The following is a 25,095-nucleotide window of genomic DNA, read 5'->3' on the forward strand; positions in this document are numbered from 1 at the left end:
TGTCTTAAAACATATCTAGTGAGAGATCTTGAAGTTTATTCTGTATCTAATATCACATGAAAAAATGAGCATCCCACTTTCATACTGAAGAATATCTTAGCCAGATTCATAATGGCTTTTTTTATTTGTCTGTAATCCAATCTCTGTTATCTACCACTCCACTGGAGCTGCTCAGTGTCTAACATTAGGAGGCTACATTATAATTAACCAGGCAGCTGTTAAGTATAGATGTATGTTTGCCATGTATGTAATGAGAGATACAGTAAGAGATCAGCAAAACATGGGGAACAAAAAGGTTAAACTACTCCCTACTGGGAATCTAATTAAATGTGATGGCTACAGTTGATGAATTAATTCCTACAACATGTTCAGTGAACTACAGTAATGAGACAGCTCACCCTCTGTGCAGTTAGAAATAACCGCTCTGCTTATCTCCACGTTTATTTGAATTTGGTCAACTGAGAAATGGAAAAGGAAACAGCCAGCAGAGGCGCTCTCTCCACGAATTCACTGTCTGTTAAATGCAATCTTTAAATGGATGAGCCGTAGAGGAGATTCCACATGTGGCACATGCTCATGTCTGAATTCCCTGATATATAAAGCTGCATTTCATGGTGTTATCCACACATTATGTGACTGCGGTGTATGATTGCGCAGTGGATAATGGCACGGGGTTGGTCACTCACTGGGAACAGGGTGGATCTTAGGACCCATGGCTCCGTTTCTTGTCGAATAATAAAAGTTGGGGTTATCCGTGAGCAGTCGACGTGCAAACAAAGCGCACACACAAAGTGTGTGTGCACATTGCAGTGGTGCAACAACAGCCAGCTGCGGGGCTGTGCGCGTACGTTCAGCCGCTGGGTGGCTGGCGCGCAGTAAACAACAGAGGGTAGTGTTGGCTGCTCTGTCCGCGTTATTTTTTTATTTATTTCTTTTTTTTCCGGAAGAGAGGGTGTGAAACATGGGACACATCTCAGGTCAGCAGCTGATCCTTCCACACATCTTCGCACAGTGAAGGAAGCCTCTCTGCTCCGTTAACAACCGGCTGTGAGTGGAGTGAATCAAACAGGCACCGTGCGTCCAAACGGGACATCCCTCTTGGATCCCTTTGACTGGAACGCCTGAAGGGGCTCAAACAACGCCCGAGCGACTCGTCTGGGTAAGTGAAACTTTTACAGATCGTCTCATTTCAAGTGCATGTATGTCCACAGAGGCTGTGCAAATACAGGGAAGTGGTTAAATGTGCTTTTGTGCAATGCAGATGGATCACACTGCACGTGTTTCCCCACCGTGTATACATATATACACATGTATATATATAAGACTCTGAATCCTTTGCAGCTGCACTGGATTTAAAGGTGCACTTTGCACCACGGAACTGGAGGGTTGCACTGAAATGCTGCATGCATGCACGTCAATAATGTGCCACTGATCTGTGTCATGCACCTGTCTATAATGCCTCACAGCCAGCTGTAGTGCTTGCAGACTGGGGTGTGGGGTCCTAGCAGGAGCCTCCCAAAGTGGTCCCCAGTGATTATTTTTCTCATTTCTTTTTGACATACAGGGATGAAGGAAAGAAAACAAATCAACATTTAAATGTATTAGACTTATTACTACATATATAAAAATAATAGTTTTTGCAGTCCTGGTGAACATGTCAAAGGACCCCTTGGTGTAAGGTTTATCTGCCTAGGCAGTAGCCGCAATTGTACATTTGTAATCTTGATCCTATTATGTGCAATGACCTCAATCAGCTGCAAACTTACTCGGATTTTCTGTTTTCAGTTTTAAGCCACGACAACAGCCAAAGACAATAAACCTGCTTTCCCCTGCTCTAAAGTGACTTGGTGTCTAATTAAAAAGAAAAAAAAAAGCGATGGCTTCATGTCCACCTCAAGTGGTGCTCATTTCAGCCTGTTCACAAGTTGATTAATTCCTCATTCATGAGACACGAGCCTGAATTGATCCTTTTTCAATACGCTTGAAGAATGAGTGGACTCTCCAGTGCATGCAACCTTGAGAAACGATTAGTAGCGCCTTCACTTTTGTTCTTAACCTCAGAGTAATGGGTATGTGGAGTCTGCATAGTGTCTGCTCAGCAAAGAAGAAACCAGTTTCAGTTTTGGTTGCTTGACAATGTGACGATTTAAATATCCACAGGCCAATACTTAAACTGAGCCCTGCTGAATCAGCCGCAGGCCGTCCAACCTCCCCCTCTTCATGTTATGTTTTGTATGCAACTTTATGAGCATTAAATGTCAGAACACATGTGACACATAGTATGACAGGTTTGTGTCAGGACTGAGAACAAGATTTAATGGTTTCCCCTCTTAACAACCCAAGATCATGTGACTGTCCAGCATTCTATCTTGCTGAAACTGTTCAATTGTTAAATCTCTGTAACCCTAGCCCAGCAAAATTGTGGTTTGGCCAGTTATTCTCGCTCAGGGCAGAATTTATACAATGTGTCCAAAAATGTGTGCTTTCCTTTGAGGAATCCTTAAAAAAATGCAACATCCAAGCTCCTTGTTGATGGAAAAAGACGGATTTTTATCTGTGTGATGTCTCCACCAGCATCACATCTGTTTCTCTTACCCACTTTTTACTGTTGAATGTGTTGACGGCTGTAACCTCCTCAACACTTCTTCATGTGGGCTTCGGTAATCATACCAGCTACTACAAAAGAGTACATGACAACAGCTCCCGGCTCCTTCAGTCCCTCTGGGAAATCACTTGAGTAAGGTTTTGGGAGACGGGGCAGGAGGGGGGGTCGTGTGTGTTTATGTGCGTGCAGGTTTGTATATTGTTATATTACTTTAATAAACAGCATAAACAGTTTTTACATGGAGGCCCTGGACATCATTCGCCCGTATTCTGTCAAACAGAGGTAAACTCAGAGGGTCCGAGGATAAACAGGGAGTGTCCGTGCTCTTCGACTGGTCTGTGCCGGCTGGTGAACACTGCGGTGCCCCGCTGCTTCTCTCATTGCAACAATTTTCCATTTTGCGGTCATCGCACCAATTGATTGTGATCACGAAATCACTGTTGAGCTGCATACAATTTGCAGGAAATGCTTTTCTTCGATGCAGTTGCACCAGAAGAGCCTCGTATAATTACTTGATGCATCCCACAAGTGGGCCGCACCTCCAGATGCATCTTTGTGTGTTTTTACAGGCACTTAATCTGGATGAAAAATAAAAATCCGTGCATGACCTTGACCTAGAGGAGTTAGGCAGCGGCAGGGTTTGATGCTCTGACAGACTGCACATCCATTAAAGGTATGAGTTATAATTTTCACAAATGGTTTACTAGAGAGACAACCTATAATTAAATCAGAAAGTCACTCTCATTTTGCTTTTATTTTTCGAAGACCTCAGTGATTCATGTTGAGAAAAACATTTCCAGCAGAACGGTGTATACAAAAAAAATAGTTTGGCTCTCTCTTAAGGTGTGACTGAACTGTGTTTCCCAGTCTGGAGTGTTAAGACGCTCGACCCTGTGGAATCCACAGTGAAGAGCTCTTTTATTTGATGTCTGCCAGGCTTTTATACTACAGCTGTGAGGACAGAGTAGCAGCTGTACCTGCTGTAGTGTTTCTCTTACAAAGCTAGTACTGTCAGCTCTGCATTCGTCACCTCGTCTGGAGAATCAGCTCTCGATTCCTGGAAGCTCTCGAGGTGTGTTTGTGGAGCTCCAGAGGGATCGCGCCATGTTTTAAGACCGATCAGCACACCGAGCGGTTTAATACGCATGCTCTGCATCTACGTTGAGATCGCTGATAGAAAGCAGGTTACTCTCTCTGTTGATGCACCGTGCCATGAGCTTAAGCACCTTGTGTTTTGTATCATATTTTTTCAAAGCTGGCTTCTGTCTTTAGTTCATCCAGTCCTCATTATTTAAAGACTACAAATCGTGATCCCGTTAAAAGGGACGCACCAGGGTTATGTCAGTTTGGACTTGGAGATGACAGATGTATGACAGAAAGCCAGGAACACTTGAAGACAAAGACCAGGCTAAAGGATTTTAAAAACTACTGGAAGATTTGACATGAAATTTTGTTTAGACATTCATGCTCCCCCCTCTGAACAATTCTGGTTCGTTATTACTAACAAATGCTAAGGTAAGGTGATGGTGAACTCATGCAAATCATCATGTTTTCTTATTAGACATCTGTGCAAGTCATGCACAGGCTATAATGAACACCATGTTCAAGCATAAGGGTGTTCATAAGTGTACTTGGTACACTGGTAGCAGGGCTTGGAGTAGAGCCACTGCTCCTTCATGTTGAAAGGAGCCAGCTGAGGTGGTTCGGGGTATCTGATTAGGATGCCTCATGGGTGCCTTCCTTCCAGGTATTCCAGGCACATTAAATTTGTGACCCCAAGGCAGACCCAGAACTCATCAGGCCTGGGCACCCCTCAGGATCCACCTTGAGGCGCTGGATTGCATCATGAGGTCTGGAACGCCCTGCCTAAACCTGCTAAACCTGATAGAAGGAGCTGGATGGATGATTGATTACTGTTGCATGTGTATCATCGTCAGCATGCTAATGCTGCAGCCATGCCTAGCTGCACTGGAGGGTTATTTTAAGAGAGCTCTACTTTATGCAAATGTTCTCTCATGCAGTGCGAGCGACTACCAGGTGAGAGCCAATGACACAGAGTAACAGAAGCACAGCGGTGTTAACTACATGATTCCAGACTAGTTGAGGTCAGATCCATTGCAGAGATATTGCAATGCTTGTCAGTCTTGCCATCTCAGCCATCATCAATGAGGTAAGCTATGAAAGACAGAGAAAAGGGCTTTTCTGTACACTTTGCAAAAGGAAATTAAAACAAGTATTAACGTTTTCTGGTGGCAAACGTCAAAAACAACAATATATCCGTAGCAGAATTTCTTCAGAGATGGTTTAAAAAGGAGAAAGCGCACTGAACAGTCATTCCCTGTATCTGTTTCATGTGGGTTTAGGCACTGACGCTCCCCTTAGGAGATTAGCAGCAGGTCCTGAGTCTGTTCACTCAAATGAGAGTGTGAGCTCTGATTATGAGCGATTCTTTCAGCCCATAATAACTGAAGTAAATGTCGGATCCCCTTTTTCACGAGCCATCTCTTCTTTCTGTCGGTGCTGAATCGTCTGCCTGAGATCTATCAAAAATCTATAACAGCTGGCACAACAACAATCTGCCTTCCGCATCCATCCGTACAAAGTTTACATTTCCAAATGAGTCGGGGAGAAAGGGGGGAGACAGGAAGCGTATACCATTTCACATAACTGCTGCAGCTTGTAATACATCTTCTGTTATAGAGCGTCTTTGTCAACACAACAGACCCACAAAGATACAGTTTACAAGGCAGGAGATTGCTTTCTACTTGCCATGTGTGATTGCAGCGTTCATCTTGTTAATCTGTCTCTTTAAAGTAAGTCCCAAACTACTTTAACCATGTCTGATACTTAATTGCTGGACTATCCCTTTAAATGGAGCCTTCTGGTTGTGCCAGACTTCTTCTTCTGTCGCTTGCCAGCTCTTTCTTGCTTCCCAGCACTGAGGCAGCATGCACCCCATGAATTTTTTCTTTTTTACATGGACACAAAATTAGGGCCAGTTTGTACGATTTAGGAGCATCTATTAGCAGAGTATGTTAGAAATCAAATATAACATTGTTTGTTTTTATTAGTGTAACATCACAATATATCTACAGTAGCCCAAAGTGGACAAACCAACAAAGACATAGAGATCCTGCTGTGAAGACACCGACTGTTCCCTTTCGCACTATTTTTGCATCGTATTCCAAATATGAGTCAAGTGTCAGTTACACTAAAAGAAACATAATCATAAACAGTGAAATGAGACAAATAATTCACAGTGTTGTTACGTGTTTTTAGGTGGTTCTGTGGAGAGCGGATACATGAATACATTTACAGGTCCTCATTAGTCAGATGTGGTTGTGCCAGGTGCACGGTCACATCTGCATATTCGCCCTCATTATTCAAAACACGACCAGTAAGATCTCTGATGTTCTCAGATCTTTGACTTCACTTCATCCAAGTGCTGGCCTGCACTCCACTCCACTTCCACTTTGCCCATTAACCTGTGTATGAGAGACGCCCACTGGGAACCTACAGCGTGTTTATTTGAAGAGCACGGCTAAGCTGTAGGTAAAAACTAAGAAATGGTATTCATTAATGTGTTCCTCTGGTTTGATTGAGTTCTTGGTTGTAATCTTACTAAACCAGCATTTCTAAGGAATCATTATTTTTGGTTAGTTAGTTCAGCATGACCCGTACTTGTTAACAGCATTGTGAGGCTGTGGGTGTATTGGTAAATGTTACATTACATCAGTCCTGTCAGTTTTAACATCAAATACATGCCAGTCACTAGAAAAAGAAAACTAAACCTTAGATTTTATTTCCAAATATCTTATCTAAATGTCCTGCTAGTTCAAGATGTTATTCTGCTGCGAGTCCCCGGAGCTTTCCTGTTGTTTCCATGTGGCTGCTGAGCTGCAATGAAATAATTGATGGCTGGTTGAGTTTGTGTCTGTCCCCCAGAGAGGCTTGTCTCTGTCGCTGTCCAAAACTCCTCCACAAACCCTGACGCCAGCTTTTTCCTGTGTGTCGACTTGTCGCAGTAGACTCCTCTGGGTATACAGTCGACGGCCAAAGTCCTGCCTCCCTTCCAGGTCAGCCTCTGATCCACGCTGGAACACTTTCAATTTCATTTCCCTCTGGAGGGGGACAATGACAACGTGCAGAGAGATTTTAGCTTCAATAATAAACAGTTAAAAATAGTAAATACTTACAATGCCCACACACTCAAAGAGGCTTTTGCAGTTTGCCACCCAACCCACATGTGGCAACTATCTGTTACATACAGTAGTAATGAGATTTGCATGAACAGATGGAACTTTCTTTGTTTGATTCATACATTTGATTCGAATGATACATATATATGTTCTTGGTTTAATAGTCTGTGTGATTATATGATAACCAGGTGTGTGTGTGTGCGGGGGTGCGGCACACTCTAGCTTCTATATATAAAGAAATGGATTAATTCCGTGTCCACGTAGCTGAAGCTCTTAAAGAGATAGTTCTGTTTTGTATTTAAGGTGTAGTCGTATGAGGTACTTATGACTTGTCAGTCCAGTAGACGGCAGTCGGTGTGCTCTCGGTGTGGAGAAGCAGTCACGGCATGGAAAAAGGGAAAAGCGCTAGTGTGGACAGGGTCAGCAAAAAAAAAAATAGATATTTGTGTTAGCCACAAAAAGGCCCACATGAAAAAATCAATATCTGTTGAAGTGTATGCCACAGTGAGCTTTACCCTGCTGTCAGACAAGCCATTCCCCTGGCACTACTTTGTCTCAAACATAGATTTACGTATCCCTGCGCCAAAGCCCAACTGCGCTACACACGGTGTATTATGCCACAGATCTGGTGGCAAGGTATAATGTGCTCACCACAGCGTGCACTTACACTATTTATTCCAATGTATCGTATATAGTTTGTAGTTTAAAATCCTGGATTCAACCCGGGCTGGCTCATTTTCCATCATGCATGAGCATGTGCAGAGAAACATGGAATAATATTGTGTTACCCACTGTGAACAGCAATTCACAGCCTGGACTAAATATAATAGATAAACTTGAAGGTAATCTCTGCAGTTATTATGGCAATGTTATCACAGTCAGCTGTTCCTATTGATTGGCTGCTGAACGTCAAGAAAGCGACAGAGAGACTAAGATGGACAGTAGTAGCTTTCATCCCTGACGTATTTGGGTTTCTGTCTGCTGAGCTGTGAACAATCAGTTGCACGGTTGATGAGACGACAGCAGACCTGGTGACCTCCACCCGAGGACTCAGCAGGTTTCTGCATCCTTTTCTTTGGCATTGGCAATCGATGGCACTCACTATGTGCTGCCTGCCTGTAAGCAGCTGACAAGACTTACTATTAATTTATTCCACCAGATGTAACAAGAAACTATTTCTTCAGTACTCCCCGTGTCGTGCCAAAATAAAAATCACTAATTAATTTAAAGAAAAAACTTTTCTCCGTCTCTGCTTCTATAAATTTATGTGTGCAGTGGTGGTTGTGCTGGTGGTGGAGGAGGCTCTGGCAGATTGTCTACTAAACACTGAGCAGAGACAGTGTTGCTGGGGGAGGAATCGGCTCTCATGGCTCCAAAGACAGGTTTTTGTTTTCAGTGAGCCCTGGCAGCCTCAGAGAAGAAGCTTAAACCTTGGCTAAGATCTCTGCTGACAGTACTACCCTCTTCAACGTCTCTATATGACACGCTTTACTATTTCTGCTCAGGTCCTCTTGCAGTAGGCCTGTAGAAATATTCCTCTGTGTGGATGATGGAATTGCATGAAAGACTAGAGCTGGTCGTCCTTTTTGATAAAAAAAATCCTGGAGGAGTGGGAGGCAGAATCTGACCCTGGGCCAGCTGACATTACATTCTCCTTTTGAGAAAGCAACCTATTTTAGTGAGCAAACTGTTCGTCTTCTGTAGAATCGACCAACCTCGGCTCCTCTCTCCTGACTCCTGCATCTAAATTTCTCTTTGTAGCTTGCACCAGGGTGAAGAATAAGAGACTCTTCAGTGCTGCAGCTAACATTATTGATGAATGGAGAAAGAGGCTCACGGCTCAGACGGCTCAAACTCTTTGGATTTCTCAAGAAGAATCGTCCTCTTGTGCTGCCGGAGGAAGAAAAGCATAACTGGCACATCAGAAAAGAGAAAAAGCTGCTAATATTAGTCAGTAATAGTCAGTAATTTCTGTCAGTAAAAGTAAAAATCCAGCTTGTAAAATGGAGAAATTGAGCGTTGTGTACTGCAAGACATTTTTTTGAAAATGTAGGGTTGCTTGATTGTAGTTGCTTTATGCTCCTCGGTAGTCTGGAGAGGCAAAATAATAGCTCAGTAATCACAGGAGATGTTCTGATGTCATGTTTGTGATTATGAAATGATTTTTCAATGTCAAGCTAGTTAGGGAACTTCATTGTTCTTGGGCAGGGAAAAGTGAAATTATGTTTTTCTTTGGAGCTTGTTTGAATTAAGTAGAGCTCCAATTAACAATTGCTGATTAGTTTGCTGATTATTTTCTAGTTATTAGTCTATAAAATAGAGAAAATCAGTCCCAGTTGATATCTTTAAATGTCTGATGTCTGATCAACAGCCTAAAACCCCAAAGATATTTCATTTACAGTGATATGAAGCAGAAAATCTTCATAATGAAGAGGCTATAAAAGGCACTTTTTGTGTCATTTCTGCTTGAAATAGCAGGTAAATTATCTGATAATCAATTAATCAATTCTGTCCAAGAATTAAGATGCTATAATCATTAAACCTTTGTCTTTTTTTTGTCACATTTAAGAACAGTATGTCGCACAAAGCTGTAAATAAGCTCGACCTCATAATGAGAAATGTAGATGAGGGTTTTTAACCAAATGATCTGTAAATAATGTTCGTCTCTCATCATTTTTAGGATGAGTCAACAAAGAGCTGCTGGACTAAACATTTACTGCTGCGATACCAGCAGCTGTGCCTCCGTAGTCGTCTGTGTGTGACCTTTTCCCCCAAACAAAGAACACAACCTCAAGTCTGATTTTGTTTCGGCGGTTTGTTTTTTTCTGTTTTTTTTTTATTTTTATTTTTTTCATTTAAATCACCACAAGCACATTTAGGAAATCTGCTCCAAAGAGATAAGAGCTAAAAAAAAAAACATTTTGATGCACTAAATGCTGTAAGAGACAGATTAGCCAGAGGAAAGTGGTGTTGATCCTCTTTTGCAGCGATGATTTCTCTGAGAAACAGTTCAGATGGATGCTCGCGTTTGAGCCGGTACAAAAAGTAATGATTACATGTAACACTAACATCAAGGGTCAAGCCAAGTGACGGAGGAAATTGCTACATTAAGTCAGATTACTGCTCATTTAGAATAACTGGCCTTAACACCACAAAGTCTAATTATGATTATTTGTGTTCATTTGATCATTATCCATCCGTCATGTTGCCCCTTTCAGACACCTATACTATAATCTACACCTACACACACACACACATATTCAGGCCACACTCATTAGACCTTAAACACACATACACACACACACACTTGCATAAAGCCAGACTGGAGGTAAAGCACCTGTGGTTACGTGCCGTGCGACAGGAACATCTGGGTTCTCCTAGTGTGCCGCTGTAGATCATCCTGACAGTGTGTGTTCTCAGTCTGCATGAACACCTTTCACAAGTGAAGCAAAGACAGAAAACGCTGTCATGAAATGTACACACTCGCTAAGCAAACATGGTGCAGGGACGTGGAAATCTTGTCTTCTCACAAACAGGAATTGTCAGAGCGTAAATACTGGCAAGGCTTTTATGTGTTTTGAGTTCACTGGGAAATATTCACGACAGGAGCCTGCAGCCTTGCACCTCCTGTTCGAGTTGTAACTTGATTGACAGTGTATTTGTTTGGCTTAGTGTTAGCCCTGAGACTGTTTTGTAGTTTGGATTGCTATCCAAATGTTCTGCTTTGCATCTTTAGCTGTTCTAGCGCCGTGGATCTACAGATGCCGTGAACGTTTTTCAGACATTAACGGATGAAGTTTAATGACTTTGGTGACGTCCTTAACCTTTTCTCTAGTGCCAACATGAGGCTGGCCTGTTTTATCATTTAGCTCCTCTCAGGATCACTTATAACTTTGGTGATCCTCTGACTATTCCCTCATCATCTGGTCAAAATATCAGTGTCCCAAAGATGTTGGTTGGACGAATACACCTGCTGAGTTTAGTCAAACAGCTTGAGGGAGATTTCTTATTCTCAAGTAAACAGAAAATATGTGATGTAAATATTTTTTGTTATTTACTCTAACGATTGGAGTGTGAGTTGAGTATATGCTCGCAGTGGTGTACCAGCTGCAAACATTGACATTTAAGCAACACTTCTTGTAATAAAAACAACAAAATTACGATCCTCTAGAGCAGCGATTCTCAACCTTTAAGAGGTTCGACTCCCGCCTTCAAATAAATCAGACGGGTGGTGGCCTCCCCACATCCCCATCGTCTGCCTCAGACTGTTCAAGGATTACCGTCATAACACGTGACAGCTACCAAACCAGACAGCTACAATGTCATATTACTGAGGAACTGAGCCTGTTACCATGTGTAAAAACTAAAGGTATACTATAGTGCAGTGGGTTTTTTTTTGTGTTGGTCCCCAGTGTTGGATGTCATTAAAAGGTTGACCCCCTTAGGGATCCTCATCATAGGTTGAGAACGACTCCTGCAGAATATAATTCAGACTGCTGCTTTACGCAGTTAAACAGTTAAACTGGTTAAACTGGTTCAACTAAACCATGTCTGAGGTCTAAGTAATTCATGAAGTTACAGACATCAGTTCTCTGAGTTTAGAGGCACGTATTGATTCAGCTGGTGTGCGATGTTAAAGTCATAGGAGAGAAGATGTGGGCAACAAACACCATAAGTGGTTACATTTCTGCAAGACCTTCAGTTTTATGAATTCAGTTTTTCACGAGTGGCTTTAGGACTTCCTCTGATGTGGCGTGAGATAAAAACGTGAGACGGATGGTGAGCCAGCCGGCAGCACCAGCGTTTGGCGCCACTTAGCAGATGTTAACACTCTAAAATGGTGAGCATGACATACACATACCTGCTGAACTTTGTATTATGGACACACTGATCCATGTCTGGATCTCCTTAAAACTCCAGATTAAAATGTACTATGCGTGCTTACGAATTAGGTTCAGCACTCATTTGTATGGAATGCATTAACCGTTGTGCCTGTAATAAACAGCGAAAGCTTGATCACCAACGGCTGAATTAGTCAGTTAGACAAGCGTTAAGCTGCAGCCAGCTCCAGCCTCGGCGCATCAGCTTTCCCGCCACATGGCCGCAGGTTTCTAAGGGCGACGAGAGGGGATAGAGATCACTGGGATATTCTGCCTCTCTGAGGGATTTAGAGGGCAATGAGTAACACTCCCAGCAGAAAAGATAGATGGCTTCTCATTTCCAGCAGCAAAGCAGATCAATCCTCTGCAGGTCGCACATCATCGCAGATTTCCAGCATCATGCCGCCGAAAGCTTTGAACGGGAATTTTTGAGTGTCGATGGAAGATGGGCTGCCCTGTGTTTATCTTTTATATTAACACTTTCATCCCTCTATCCAGTCCAGAGTACTAACTCCATCTAAAAATAGATGGAACAACTACAGCAGCATGGTCCAGCCAGTGGACAGCCCGAGCAGGGTCACAAGGACAGAGGGTGGAGCCACCACCAAGGCCCGTCCCACTTGAAAATATAGAGTCTGCATCTGCGGATGGGTTTTCATCCATCTGTTGCCTGGGAGGGGGAGGGAGGCGATCCTGGACCAATCTGCCTTTGTTAGAGGGACCCTTGTCAGGCAACATTTCTAGGATTCCTGGAAGGTCAGTCGTGAATATGCAGACTCATTGTCAGCGTGAGTAGAGGAGAAATAATTGGCTCATCCAACTTGTCACTTTGCACTCTTATATCCTTTGTAATCCAGGGCCTATTATTGCCTTCAGAGAGGGAGGCCCTGGATTTGGACGGGGTTGTCCAGAGCGTATTTTTGTTCAGTCAGATTGATCACTGCTCATGGACCCTGTATCTGGTGTCTATAGCCTGGGGAGCAGAGCCGCCTGTTTTCTCCATCACACCACATTGATCGGCTTTACAAGAATGCGTTTAACAGGCTCACGGATGCAGCTAGAGTTGTGTCTCGTACAGTTGCCTGTTAATCCTGTGGATTTAATTAAACCGTTTCAGTGATTAGTCGGTGGCAGGTGGACACACATGAAAAGTGTTTTCTACTGGAAAGTCCTGCAATTATTCTGTTTGCTGCCGTTTGTTTAAAGCCAGATTTTGCGGAGGTGGTTTTGTTGACAGACATAAACTTCCCGTGCTGTCACTTTTAATTATTTTTTATCGCAAAAAAATAAATAAATAAAAATAAAGAACATAATCTTTGTGTGAGAAAGGACCTGGACTGTGTTTGCTTTGGGTATTAACTGTGGAAGTGCAGCATATTCCCATTGTGTTATCACTTGATTCAGCAAAGACATGACTTTCCCACAGTAGAACAATAAATGTGTTTATTTTTGATATATGTAACCACAGGACTAAAGCTTCACCTTAGTGCTTAGCTATAGGTGTATGCTTTGGTGCCTGTAAGCGCAACATAATAAAACACAGGCAAATAGACAAAACACAATCACACAAATCCAATAAATGCACTGTAAAGACCCAAAACAATAAAGGTAAGAACTCTGAGGAGTGCTGAACACAGGCTTGGACTTGTTGTTGCAGTGGTTTATGACTCATGGAAGTGTTCAAGTTGTGTATTTAGTTCATTTGTTGAATTTTATTCAATCCGTAAAAAACAACTTCAAAACTTTTTATGGCTTTTTAAAAAGGAAACTGACTAAACAGTTAGTTAAATATGCAAGTAAACCCAATGACTAGTCATCAGTCTGATCTGTAACGTGCACTTACCTCACACAGGAAATCATTTTTAAAATAGGAAATTATGGTAATTTAAAAAGAGAAATTTAAATAAAAATGTTGGAAAACTACTGGAAAGTTACCCCGTGATGCTCTAACTGGCTACTGAGGTCATCTCTTTATCATTTCAACACTCGGACTTCTGTAGTCTAATCATGGACAGGAAACAGGAAGCAGACTGCACGTGTCAAGTCCGATGGTTTGTTGTGGCGGATGGTTTGTTGTGGCCATATAATTACAGAGTTTCCTGATGGACAGATAGCCTGCCTGCATGGCACGGCACAGGGGGGGAGTGTTTGTTGACAGTGTTAGCACACGAGCTTCGGACTGCTGAGAGGAGGAAGTTTTCAGGCCTGGAGCGAGAGAACGTTGAAAGGTAAGAAGAGAAAAAGAATGACAGAGTATGTAGTGACAGCTTTGTGAAGTAAAAGGCTGAAAGACAGACGGCGAGCTGGGCTTCTGTTGGACTAAGTGATATCATCTGGCTGCTGTGTCTTGTGTTGTTGCAACTGCCAAATCTTAATTAAAGTTGCTTTAATTGAATAAAATTGATTCCAGTTAGAACATTTTACATATTTTATTATTTCGTTGTCAACTTGTTCGGTCTTAAAAGGCACTTTGAGGACGGTGTGTGTTGCATTCTGGGTGTTGTAGTCCTCTCTCAGTGGTGTGATCCGACTCTGATGAGCCCTTTTTAGATACAGATGTGTTGTTCTGCGTCTGTTGTCGCCTCTTGAGAAGGAGTCGTCTCTGAAGTTAAATATATTCATCATCAGTTTTAATGCTAAGACTTTCTCCGGATCACAGCTGATGTCTGATTACTATGCTCTCTCGCTGTTTCCAGAGGACCTCAAGATGTTGTACACTCTGCTCCATATGAATGAGGCTCACTCAGTCAGAGATGATGAGGCATCATCACTGACAACTGTTTGCTACCACAACAGGAGGAACATGGGGAAACGCTAATTCTACTGTAGTGTGTGACTCTCTTAATCCCTTTTCAAAAAACAAACTTGTGTGTGTTTGTGTGGATTTGTTTAAATGGCCTGGTGCATGTCTGCATGCACAACAAAAGCCATGCAAATCCAAGCTCTCCCCGAGGTTTGCTCCATCATCCGTCCAGGAGCAGCCAGCGTTCCCTCTGCTGCACTTAGTTTTCCCTGCAGTTAATGTGACCCATCCTTGGCTTGAGTTAGATGTAAAGCGACAGGAGAAGGCGACGGCAGAGAATCAACCTGTGAGCAGCCGGGGAGAGTGGAGCAGCAGGAAGAAAAAGCCTCTTTAGTGTTTAGAGCTCAGATTTGATATTAAATAGACTTCTGGGTTGGCTTTTTTTTATTAAGAGCCACTGAGCATGTGGTCTGTAAAAACCCTGCAGTATAATTTGGTCTACTTTACTGAAGATAAACAAGATGCTCATTGCCAAAAAGAATTTTATTAGGAGCGACTTTTATTATCCACAAACACGGTTTCCACCGGGCTACGAATGTGAATAGCGGATGGGGACGGGGAGAGCTGAATCCTTGTTATTTTGCAATCGACTTGACATTAAAGTGGTCACAAATGAAGCCAAGATATTGTGCATGGGAAGGTTTGTGACATTTATAGCATAACGTCTGTCCTGATTGTCTCCTTTAAAAATCTACGCTGGTCAAACTGTGACATTAAGTGTCTAAATGGCCTGTTTAGTAGATTTCACAGTACAAATGGAGTTAATTTAATAACAGTGCCCTTTAATTAGACACACAGTTATTTCTGACATTTGTCCTTTAATGACGTTTCTTTGTCTCCTTACTGCTGTGAACAGTGGAGAAAGTAAAGAGTCAAAGTCGACCGTCATGGTCCTCCTAGCCCTGAAATCAACTTTTGATCAGCACAAAGATGCAAATGGCACCAGCAGAGTCCTAACAGGCTCCACAGAGATCCAGCCGTGTAATGTATGCACACTGCCTCAGCACGAGCAGAACTGTAAATGCTTTAGGATTTGACCCTCTCTTTCAAGGAGCCGCAGCGGCAAAAGTTCAAAGAATCAGCTCATACTTTCAAGCCGAAGATAAGACGGTCCATTCTTTTCATCAGCTGACATTGACTTAACGTGCTTAGGTTACGTTATGTGGTTTGTTTTGCACGTCTGTGTGCAATGCATGTCAGCAGTTATTTCTGTTCTGTGTGCATTTTCACAGAGGAAAAGACAGCAACAATCCTGCAACGTTACATCTAAAATCTTTACTGGCTTTTAGTGTGCGCAGTCATTGAGAGTATGGCTGCATCTAACCACTAGCACAGACAAATGAAACACTTCTATTGGTGTTTCTAGGGGGCGAGGACAGCTGCCATATTTTGGCATTTAATTTGGAGGACTAAATCTCAGTTGATGGATTAATCGTTTGGTCCATGAAACATCAGAAAAATGTTCATCATGACATTCCAAATACAATTTTCAAGCCTAAAATAACTGAAAAATCAGTTCACTGTGATATAAGGGGGTGAATATTTCAATTTTAAAAGGTTGAACCACCAAAATGTTTCCAAGCTAAAGTGTCAGACGATTAATCGATTATCAAAATAGCTGATATCTAATCGTTCGGACTCTTGAAAGATTGTGTCCAACCAATGCTGCCATCCTTGTTTCTTATTACACAAGACATGATGTGGAAAAGTAGCAATATAAGTAGCTCTTTAAGTTTACTTGGACACACTCTCACAGGGCTGCAGGACTTTTGGACACAAAAGAAACGCAATATCAGGATGATTGCAGTGTAATTCTCCTGATAATGCACCGTGGTTACCTTCAGGTGTTGTACCGCGTTCCTGCTGAGGTTATTTCTCTCTGGGCAAACATTGCATTGCATGTGGCCGCAGTATGCTGTCCGTCATGTGTCCTGTTGCACATTGGGAGTTCGTTTTTGTCGATATCATCACATGATCACAAGCCTGTGATCTTCCAGTGTAGAACATTTGACAAAGTGACACACATTGCACCTTTTCTAGAAAAAAAAAAGTCTTCCAATCAGATCTGCGTTTTGGAAGTGATCAATCAGAGTTGATTGTCTTTGGTCGCGTTGGTGTACTTCCCTTAAACTACACGATTTCACAGATGACTAGAAGCTTGGATCAGAAAGAAGCCAGTGAAGATAAATTCACTGCTGCCTCCCACCTAACACACACTTTCAACATACAGCCTTGCCCTCTGCCCTCGACATTTCCCTTCATACTGCGGTTACGTGGATAAAGACTGTATTTTTCATAAAACATAAATCACCGCAGGTCTGCGAGGTCAGACGCTCGTTTGAGCTAAACTAGGAGGCTTTCAGCTCTCTCTTGAACAGAATACTCAAACACCGCTTGATTTGTTTTAAACAGGGTGGGATGGCCCTAACCTTCTCTTAACACCTCACCCTATAACCCAGGCAGCGCGTGTCACAATGATCCTCTCGCTCTTCCACGACCGCATGTTGCTGCTTGTCACTCTGACGGAGGTTACGCCTCTCCATGCGAGTATATAGGTGACAGCGGAGGTGGAGAAGAATGAACCGTTGATAGTACATAGTTTAGAGCATACTATAGATCCGAGATGAAACTGGATGAAGGATGGGGCTGAGAGAAAAAGGTGGCTACAAAGTCGCACCAGCACCACAGATAGTGGCATGGATTTATCATGATGTAACCCACTTAGGTTACTGATATTTAGCACAGATTGTAACTTGCTGTCTGAAGAAAACCACAAATTTCCACATTTGATGATGGTATTCTCTTCCATCTACGAACATTCAGAATCTCATTGACCAATGAAAGGATATTTTGTTACATCGTATGTGTAGAATAGATAGAAGGAGGATGGATTTGGATAAATAACATTTTGAATTTTGGTTCAAGGATAGACGACAAGCCCTGTGATCAAAGTCGGACTGACGTATGTCAATGTGAGATGGCCATTAGTATGGATTATGCCGCTTTCAATCAAAAATGTTAAAATAGCTTTAATTAGGCCGATATGCTATGTGGAAACACGTAGAGCAGCCTTGATATTAATAGTTTACTGACTGGGGTGGACATAAACAGGAAAGTCGTGGCTCCGTACCATCCACATAAATCCATTTAAAATATTAAATGGTTTCTGGTGTTACATGTGTCTCATTACAGTGTTTTTAGGTTTATTTTGTAAGCTTGTTTTTGAGAAATCCGCCTGAAAAGATGATTTTTTTTTCCGACAGACCGCGACGATATTCATCTAAACAACCCTCTGCCTTTGCACTCTCTCTGCAACTAGAGGATGCAGAGGGGAAATGGCATCTCTCCCCTCAAATTGCATACAGTGCCGTGCCTTTCATTTGCACCCAGACGAGGTAAAGAAACACATGAAAAAACTCAGGCTTAACACAAACGAACGACCACTTGAATGAATTCTTTGGGTGCATTAGTTCCAGTTTCCTCTGCCTTTCTCGTCAGCAATCAAAGGAAGCAAGAATTTCATTTTTTTTATTTTGGCCTTGGATGTGTCTCTTTGCTGTTTGCACAAAACAAAATGATGGCAGAAACAAATAGAAGGCAGGTTAAGGTTAAAAGTGGTTTGCTAATGGATTCATTTGTTCGCCCTCTTCAGCTCACTCTCTCCTCCTACTGTAATTGGCTCTGCTGAAGCTTCTTCCCCTCCGAACTAGGTGACAGATGGCAGCCACAGTATTGAAAAGACTTCATATTATGCTCAAGGTTTGCCCTAATTTATATCTCGCGTCGGCTACCCAATCAAAGAAAAATGTTCCACAATTTAGACGAGCTCATAATATTGAAAGTTGCCACTGCAGCGACGTATTTTGTTGTGAGAAAGCATCGATCTTCTTAATTGCTGACATTAACAGCAGAATACAGAGCATGTTCCTGTGTGTGTGTGTGTGTATTTCACATAGAGGAATTAAACATATAAATCGTGTATGAGAGACACCATTAAAATAGGCAATGCTTGAAATGGGAAATTTTATTGAAGTAATCTTGTGGCAATATTAAGATTTGGCATTGCCAGTTCCACAGCTACTGTACATCTATAGTATATAAAGTCAACACACACTGTTTCATCAGGGTACAAAAGTGTTTATTACAGTGGCTACATGATGAAAACGAGTGTCGGCAGTCTTCCTCAGGGTCAATCAAACAAGTGAATTATGAACAACAACTTCAGTCACACACCTGAAGAATTTTCACAACCACCAGAAACTCAGAAACACACAATGGCACAGATAATAATAGAAAATATGTATGAATGAAAGCTATTTCACAGTTCATAGTGAAGAAAACCTGTAGTAAAGACGTGTACAAGTAAACAGTAAACAGTCTTCTTCTCAGATTTGTTTATTGAATTTTCAGTGACGCACCAGTATCAAAAGGTAACATTTCGAGTATCAATACAACGTCAGATATAACAAGTAATAAAAAAAGAAAAGCACAGAACAAAACAGAAACATAAAATGGTCACCCACTGCACCCCCCACTAAATAAAAGTCAAATATTAAATTCACTTAAACAGAAATAGATTTTTTTTAAAACAGTTCCTGCATGTTATAAATTCATATAAAGAGGAACTCTGTACATGTAGCAGACAGTCAGGGTGGCTACTCAGTCAATCAGTTCCTCGGCATGTGCAAACGGTCCCTAAGTTACATTAAACCTTGCAGGTGAAGCGTGAATCGTACGCCTAACTTTGTCCAACCCGACAAACTGAAGAATGTCCCTGATCCAAGAGGAGCGAGAGAGGCAGTGCAGGAGACTTCCACCTCGGCAAGATCACAAATAAATAGTCTTGAAACTAAAAAAATGAAAGAAATAAGAAGGAACATGAATAAAATAAGAAGATAAGAAGAAATATGTTTGGGGAATCAGCACCTAACTGATTTCATAAAAGGGTGAAAAACCTTCGTTCAGTCAGGATTTTCAGAAGCATTCAGCTTACAAATCCAAAAATGTTCCCTTTGTAACAGTCTTTTAAACCCTGACAGAGGAGTTCAGTGAGTGTTGCTTTAAAGATTTAGCATTTCACGTCTGTAACATTGTTGGAGGACCAAACATCTAGTATTTATTTATTCCTCCTCCTTTTCAAACCTACATTTCCCAAAATGCAACTTGAAATAACTGATTAATTTGGATAACAAACTATAAATGAAATCTCTCCTCCTCATGTCCAAATAAATATATACAGTGAAGGAAAATAGACTGGATCTTTAAGAAATTCAACACATTTTGAGTTTTGCAGCTTTTATAGGGAGGCACACATACCTCAGATAAACCTTGTGCACCTGTCACAGTTTGTGCAAGACGGATGGATGGATGGATGGATGGATGGATGGATGGATGGATGGATGGATGGATGGATGGATGCAGTGGGAAATTAAGAGGCAGATATGAAAGAAAACATTAAAGCTAATGAAAAAGTGTCCTCCATAATGAAAATGTGTGGTTACCTGCCGCTGTAAACAAATAAAAGTCTCAATGCAGCTGAAATTAAATAACCAGACCACTGCTTGCTGCTCCTCCGCCTCCCACTTGCACCAGGATATTGCTCACACATGCAGCGGGCTTGAATGGTGCTGCGGTGGAGAGCAGCCCGTTTAAAGAGACACATAATCACTGTTTGTGATACAGAATTAGCAAAAATCTGACAGCTCCTCTTTGTTTTTGCTCAAAATGATTCAGCAGTCAAACAATACATTCGCCCTCCCCCCTCGCTGCTGAGAGTTAAAAGGTTTTTTTGCCCACACTCACAATTTCAGTAGATTGAATAACATCTGAAATATGCAAATGGTGGGCAAATGATGGTGGTTATGTGAATGGGTGTGTTTGTGTCGTTGGTAACCAGTGTCCCTGCATCATGAGAAGCCATTATACTTTTTATGAATAGTGAATTCATGGATATGTTTGTCATAAAACTACCATGTTATTACCAGAGCACCAGCATGGAAACTTACTTTACATGGACATGACTGTGCTCCTTTGTAATGATGTTATTTACTTAACCTTTATTTAACCAGGATGGGTCCCATTCAGATTAAAAAGCTCCTTTTCAAGGGAGTCCTGACCAAGACAGGCAGCAGCACGAACTCAGAATAAGTCAAATTAAAACAGCTGCTAGACACACTGACATTATTGCAACACATAGCAATCTAGAAAAATAATAAAGTCAAACATGAAGTCATGCTGGTGTTAAAGAGTCTGGCAGCTGTTGGAATGAAGGACCTGTGGTAGCGCTCCTTCTTACATGGTGGGAGTTGCAGTCTGTTTCTGAAGGAGCTGGTTAAGGCCTCCACAGTCTCATGCAGGAGGTGAAAGAGGAGTTGTTCGCGATGATCAGCTCTCCCCGACTTCCTCTATGGAGTCCAGGAGGTAGACATCAGTGATGTCCAGCTGCTGGAAGCCCTCCGCTCCAGCAGCAGCTATCGTTTTTCCAATCTGACTCTCATTTGTGGTCTGATGAACGGTAAATCCATCAACTTCAGTGCCCTATAATGCTGTTTTACAGGCTACCTGTAACCTGTTGAGGCCTTTGTCATATTGAAGTGGACATGCACAGACAAATCTCCATGTGCATTTGGAAAGTGTAGCCAAAGACATCTAACAGATCACTGAAATCGTTAGGATTCATCCTGCGGGTGACTGATATCTGTCCAAATTTTCATGGTAATCCGTCCAATAGTTGTTGAGCTGTATCCAACATTTGCTAACATGGCAAAACTGGGATGCCAACGCTGCAGTTGGTGTTGAGCCTAAGCTGTGCAAATTCATGAATGAGTGTGACCTGGACAAAGTGGAACATTGTGTTATTTTTGAACATGCTCATGCACAAGCTCTACCTTCCTGACACATTTCAGGAATAGCACGGCCCATTTACTGACCACCTCTTGTCTAATACCCCCCCTCCAGTACCGACTTTGTACGTGGCTCCATTGTTTCTCTTCAGTCTGTATCTATTCATGGCGCATAAACAGACCCAGGTGGCTCCTCTGGAGGGGAAAAAAAAAAGAAAGAAACCACCACACTTATTCCTCTTGATTCCTGCTGTTACATAGATGGATGCAGTTTGAGAAATAAGGATTTAAGTGCTCCTTTACTTGAATGGCCGGGTGCAGGCTCCCTTTGCGTGTTCTTCCATCTGCTGAGCAAAACCTGAACCAGATGTACGAGAGAGCTTTGATATTCCCCGTCGGTGGCAATCTGCGTCTGACTTGATTTTCATTAAAGATGAAAGGGGACAAGCACAATAAGCAAATCCCGCTAAATGCCTGGGTGTGTACACAATACAGTATGCACATAATACCTTCAGTCTTTTTTATGTGTGCATTTCTTTGTGTGGCAAGCCACCCACAAGCATTTGATGGGGATACAGGGAGCCATGACCAAAGGCATTGAGTATAATTAGCTTTGCAGCGTTTGTGTTTGAGTTTTATCAGGGGCATATTTATTTCAATTTATGAGTGCATGCCTACTTCTTGACCCACCAAACCACCCACACAGAGAGAGATGACATTTTCCTGTTTATCCTATCTGACTGGTTGATGAAACTTCAGTCTCTCACAGGTGATCCGTCTGCAAGATGTAGCCAGCCAGAGATCTGTGATAGAATCCAAAGATTTTAATAAAAGTCTAATTTTTCTTACACTGATTTGGGTTGGAAATATGGACAAAATCATATTTTGTAATGTCTTTTACTATATAAATGTATTTGTTATTATAAGTTGACGGGTAATGAGCAGCACAAGACAGGCACAACTGTTTTGTGGGAAAGAATTTGTAGCTAAGGCAAATGTTAGTGAACTAAAACAATCAAACAAGCTCAGAAAATCATGTCACTTCACTGTAATATAAGAAACAACAACACAATAACACTGTCATCGTGAGTTGCTCGCATGGCTGTAGTCTTGTGCTTCACCTGTCTCTCCACTCCAGTTTATTTAAAAAGCATTTGAAACTGGGCTGATTGTTAAAAATTGTAGATCAGTATCGTAGATCACTTTTGTAGCTCACCGCCTCTCTTTCTGTTCTTCCAGCTCTGGAGGGACCCTGAACATTGCGACCACAGGCTGGCCCAGGTCACGTTGATGCTGGTGGCTGCTCCCCAGTACTCCTCCTCCCGCCACCTGCTCCTGCGCCGCTCCCACCTCCCCGCCTGCCATGGCTATGAGCAGTGACCCAGGCTGCGAGAGGCTGGACCCCGACTCTGACAAACAGACCGGCAGTCTCACAGACACAATGGCTGCCATGACCACAAAAGACTCGGACGGCTCAACCGCCAACGGCGTGAGGAACGGGGCGGCTCAGAAGGACGGGGCTCAAGCCAAGAGGACTCCTCCGGTGCGGCCTCACCTGACCGGGAGGAAGTTGTCGCTGCAGGAGAGAGGCACTTACCTGTCGTCAGGTTCTGGAGGAGGATACACGCACGTATCCCCTCGTGTGGCTCGGAGGCCCACCGTGGAGTCTAAACGTGTGTCCATATCGGACTCTCAGGTGAGGAAGTCATTTATACTCCATATTTATTAATAAATATCAGTAATATTATTACACTGAGATGAACAGAAGATATGACGGCAGATATTGACCACACTGTTGACAAAATCCAATAAAAACCTCCTCTAATCTGGACATTCGCTGACATGAATTTCTGCAGTTGGGTTTGACAGGTGGTACCATAGCAGGGAGTGAAGCACAAACAGGGAGAAAGCGGCTCCATTGTGCTAATGAGAGCACTTGTCATAACTAGATACAAGCTCCGTATAATCTTGGTATTTCTGCGTTATCACCAAAGAACGAGGAGCTAAAAGGCCGGCGGACAACATGACAGGAAGAAGGAAGCGCAAGAAGGTCTGTGCATTCAGTCCCCCATTAGCACCCATCATGGGAACATGCCTCTGTGTAATAGCTGATTCACATTAAGGCGTCATATATAATACTCCACGCTCTGCGCTGCGAGCCGACACGTGTCGTAATGAGATGCGTGTTCTGATGTCGGCTTCGACAAGAGCAGCTTCGACTGTTTCATTAGACGGACGTGCAATGCATTCCGGGCAGCGCCATGCTGCCGGATCCACCATAAAAGAAGTGCAAGCTAATGATTTGGCATAATAATTACGTGGAGCATTTCTGCTTGTTTTCCTGCGCGTGCATGTCTGTTTATATAACTGATGGGGAATTTGATACAGCGTTGGTGACAGCGAATACCTTTCCTGTTGTATTTTTTACACACTGCAATATTTTTATTACATTTTCTGACATGAGCACAGACAACAAAACAACAAAACAGCATGGCCACAAAAACAAATCTCTGACTACCTGTCGTGTGATATAAGACAGTACAATACACTCGGGAAAATCTTCTCCCTATATTAATAAGCTGTGAGAGAATCACTGGGAGGATGTGAGAGGCAAGTATATGCACATACACATATATACACAATCACACATATACATAAGGAAATTCTCACTCCTATTACATTAATTGACAGCAAATGATGCAGCAAATACAAATCTGTAAAGAAAGAAAAGTAATAAAAGAAGATAGCAATGTCAATTTAGGGAGAAAATAAAAATCAATTAAAAAATAATTAAAAGTAAATTTAATGTCCGACCTTATGACCCGAAAACATCAATTAGCCAGTTTCCTTCGTTGCCAGCTATCGTCCCTTTTTAATACAATGGCTGTGAGTCTTTTACCTACATATTTAAAGAAAGGGGTCCAAATCCTACAAAGATCATCCATCTTACATTTGAATCTGTATGTTAGGTTTTCCATTGGTAGTAAGTCACACTGCAGTTTTAGATTAAAGCCGTTCAGGTTGTTATAAGTCACACAGCCACGTCTGATCCACAAGAAAAAGCATTTCCCTTGCTGGCCTCTTACGCTGGAAACTTTCCAATCCATACCTTTCTGCACGTTCAGTAAAGAAAATCAAAGTGTCAAACTCATGAAACTACCTGCTTCATCGCCTGCTTTTCAGGGTTTCTGGTAGGCAAGCCACGGTGATATGTTAGATGTGGGTGTATATCAGCATACGTTTTTGACAAGTACAGTCATTCAAAGTCACTCAACTCTTCCTGGGTGCTTACTGTGACTGATGATTGCATAAGTGATGATCTATATTGTATCATATTAGCTTTTTAGATTCTTTAAAATAGCGTTTATTTACATTCTTCCTGAGAGTTACATGAGAAGATTGATCATGATTTGTTTAAGAGCCAGGAGACTTTCATTTGTCCACCTATCAGCACATCTAAAGCTCACAACTCATCAACCGTACAGTGAGGTTGCAGTCAAAGACTCTGTCAGAGACTCACGGAAGTGATCAGCTAAGAAATATTTCCACAGTCCCACAACTTCCTGCAAAACAGGTTTGAGTTTTTCTATGGAACAAACAAATTAGATATGAAGCTTTCAATTAGCACGCTTCAGAGATGGCACTGCTGACCTCAGCTTCATATTTAGCATGATTTTCTAACTCTCAACAGGGGAAAGCGAAGAAGCATATTTGCCAATAAGTTGAATTACCACTTTAGAACTGTACTTATGGAGACAGTTGATTG

The 25,095-nt window shown here is 42.1% G+C and overlaps 1 protein-coding gene across 4 annotated transcripts in view; it reads left to right on the plus strand.

The window, feature by feature from the left end:
• The first annotated feature begins 560 nt into the window (after positions 1–560).
• The window catches only part of camkk1a (calcium/calmodulin-dependent protein kinase kinase 1, alpha a), a 56,963-nt gene continuing 32,428 nt past the window's right edge, over positions 561–25,095 (plus strand). Inside the window, exons 1-2 of one of the 4 annotated variants that reach the window (XM_027273413.1) lie at positions 561–1,159; positions 22,569–23,025. In XM_027273413.1, coding sequence (XP_027129214.1) covers positions 22,693–23,025 — 333 coding nt within the window. In that variant the 5' untranslated portion in view covers positions 561–1,159; positions 22,569–22,692. Of the gene's footprint in view, positions 1,160–12,362; positions 12,441–13,891; positions 13,913–22,568; positions 23,026–25,095 lie in introns of those variants that run through there. The other 3 variants (XM_019254367.2, XM_019254366.2, XM_027273412.1) reach the window with 3 other exon arrangements.

The sequence above is a fragment of the Larimichthys crocea genome, chromosome XXII (assembly GCF_000972845.2).
Source record: "Larimichthys crocea isolate SSNF chromosome XXII, L_crocea_2.0, whole genome shotgun sequence".
Taxonomy (NCBI): Eukaryota; Metazoa; Chordata; class Actinopteri; family Sciaenidae; genus Larimichthys; species Larimichthys crocea.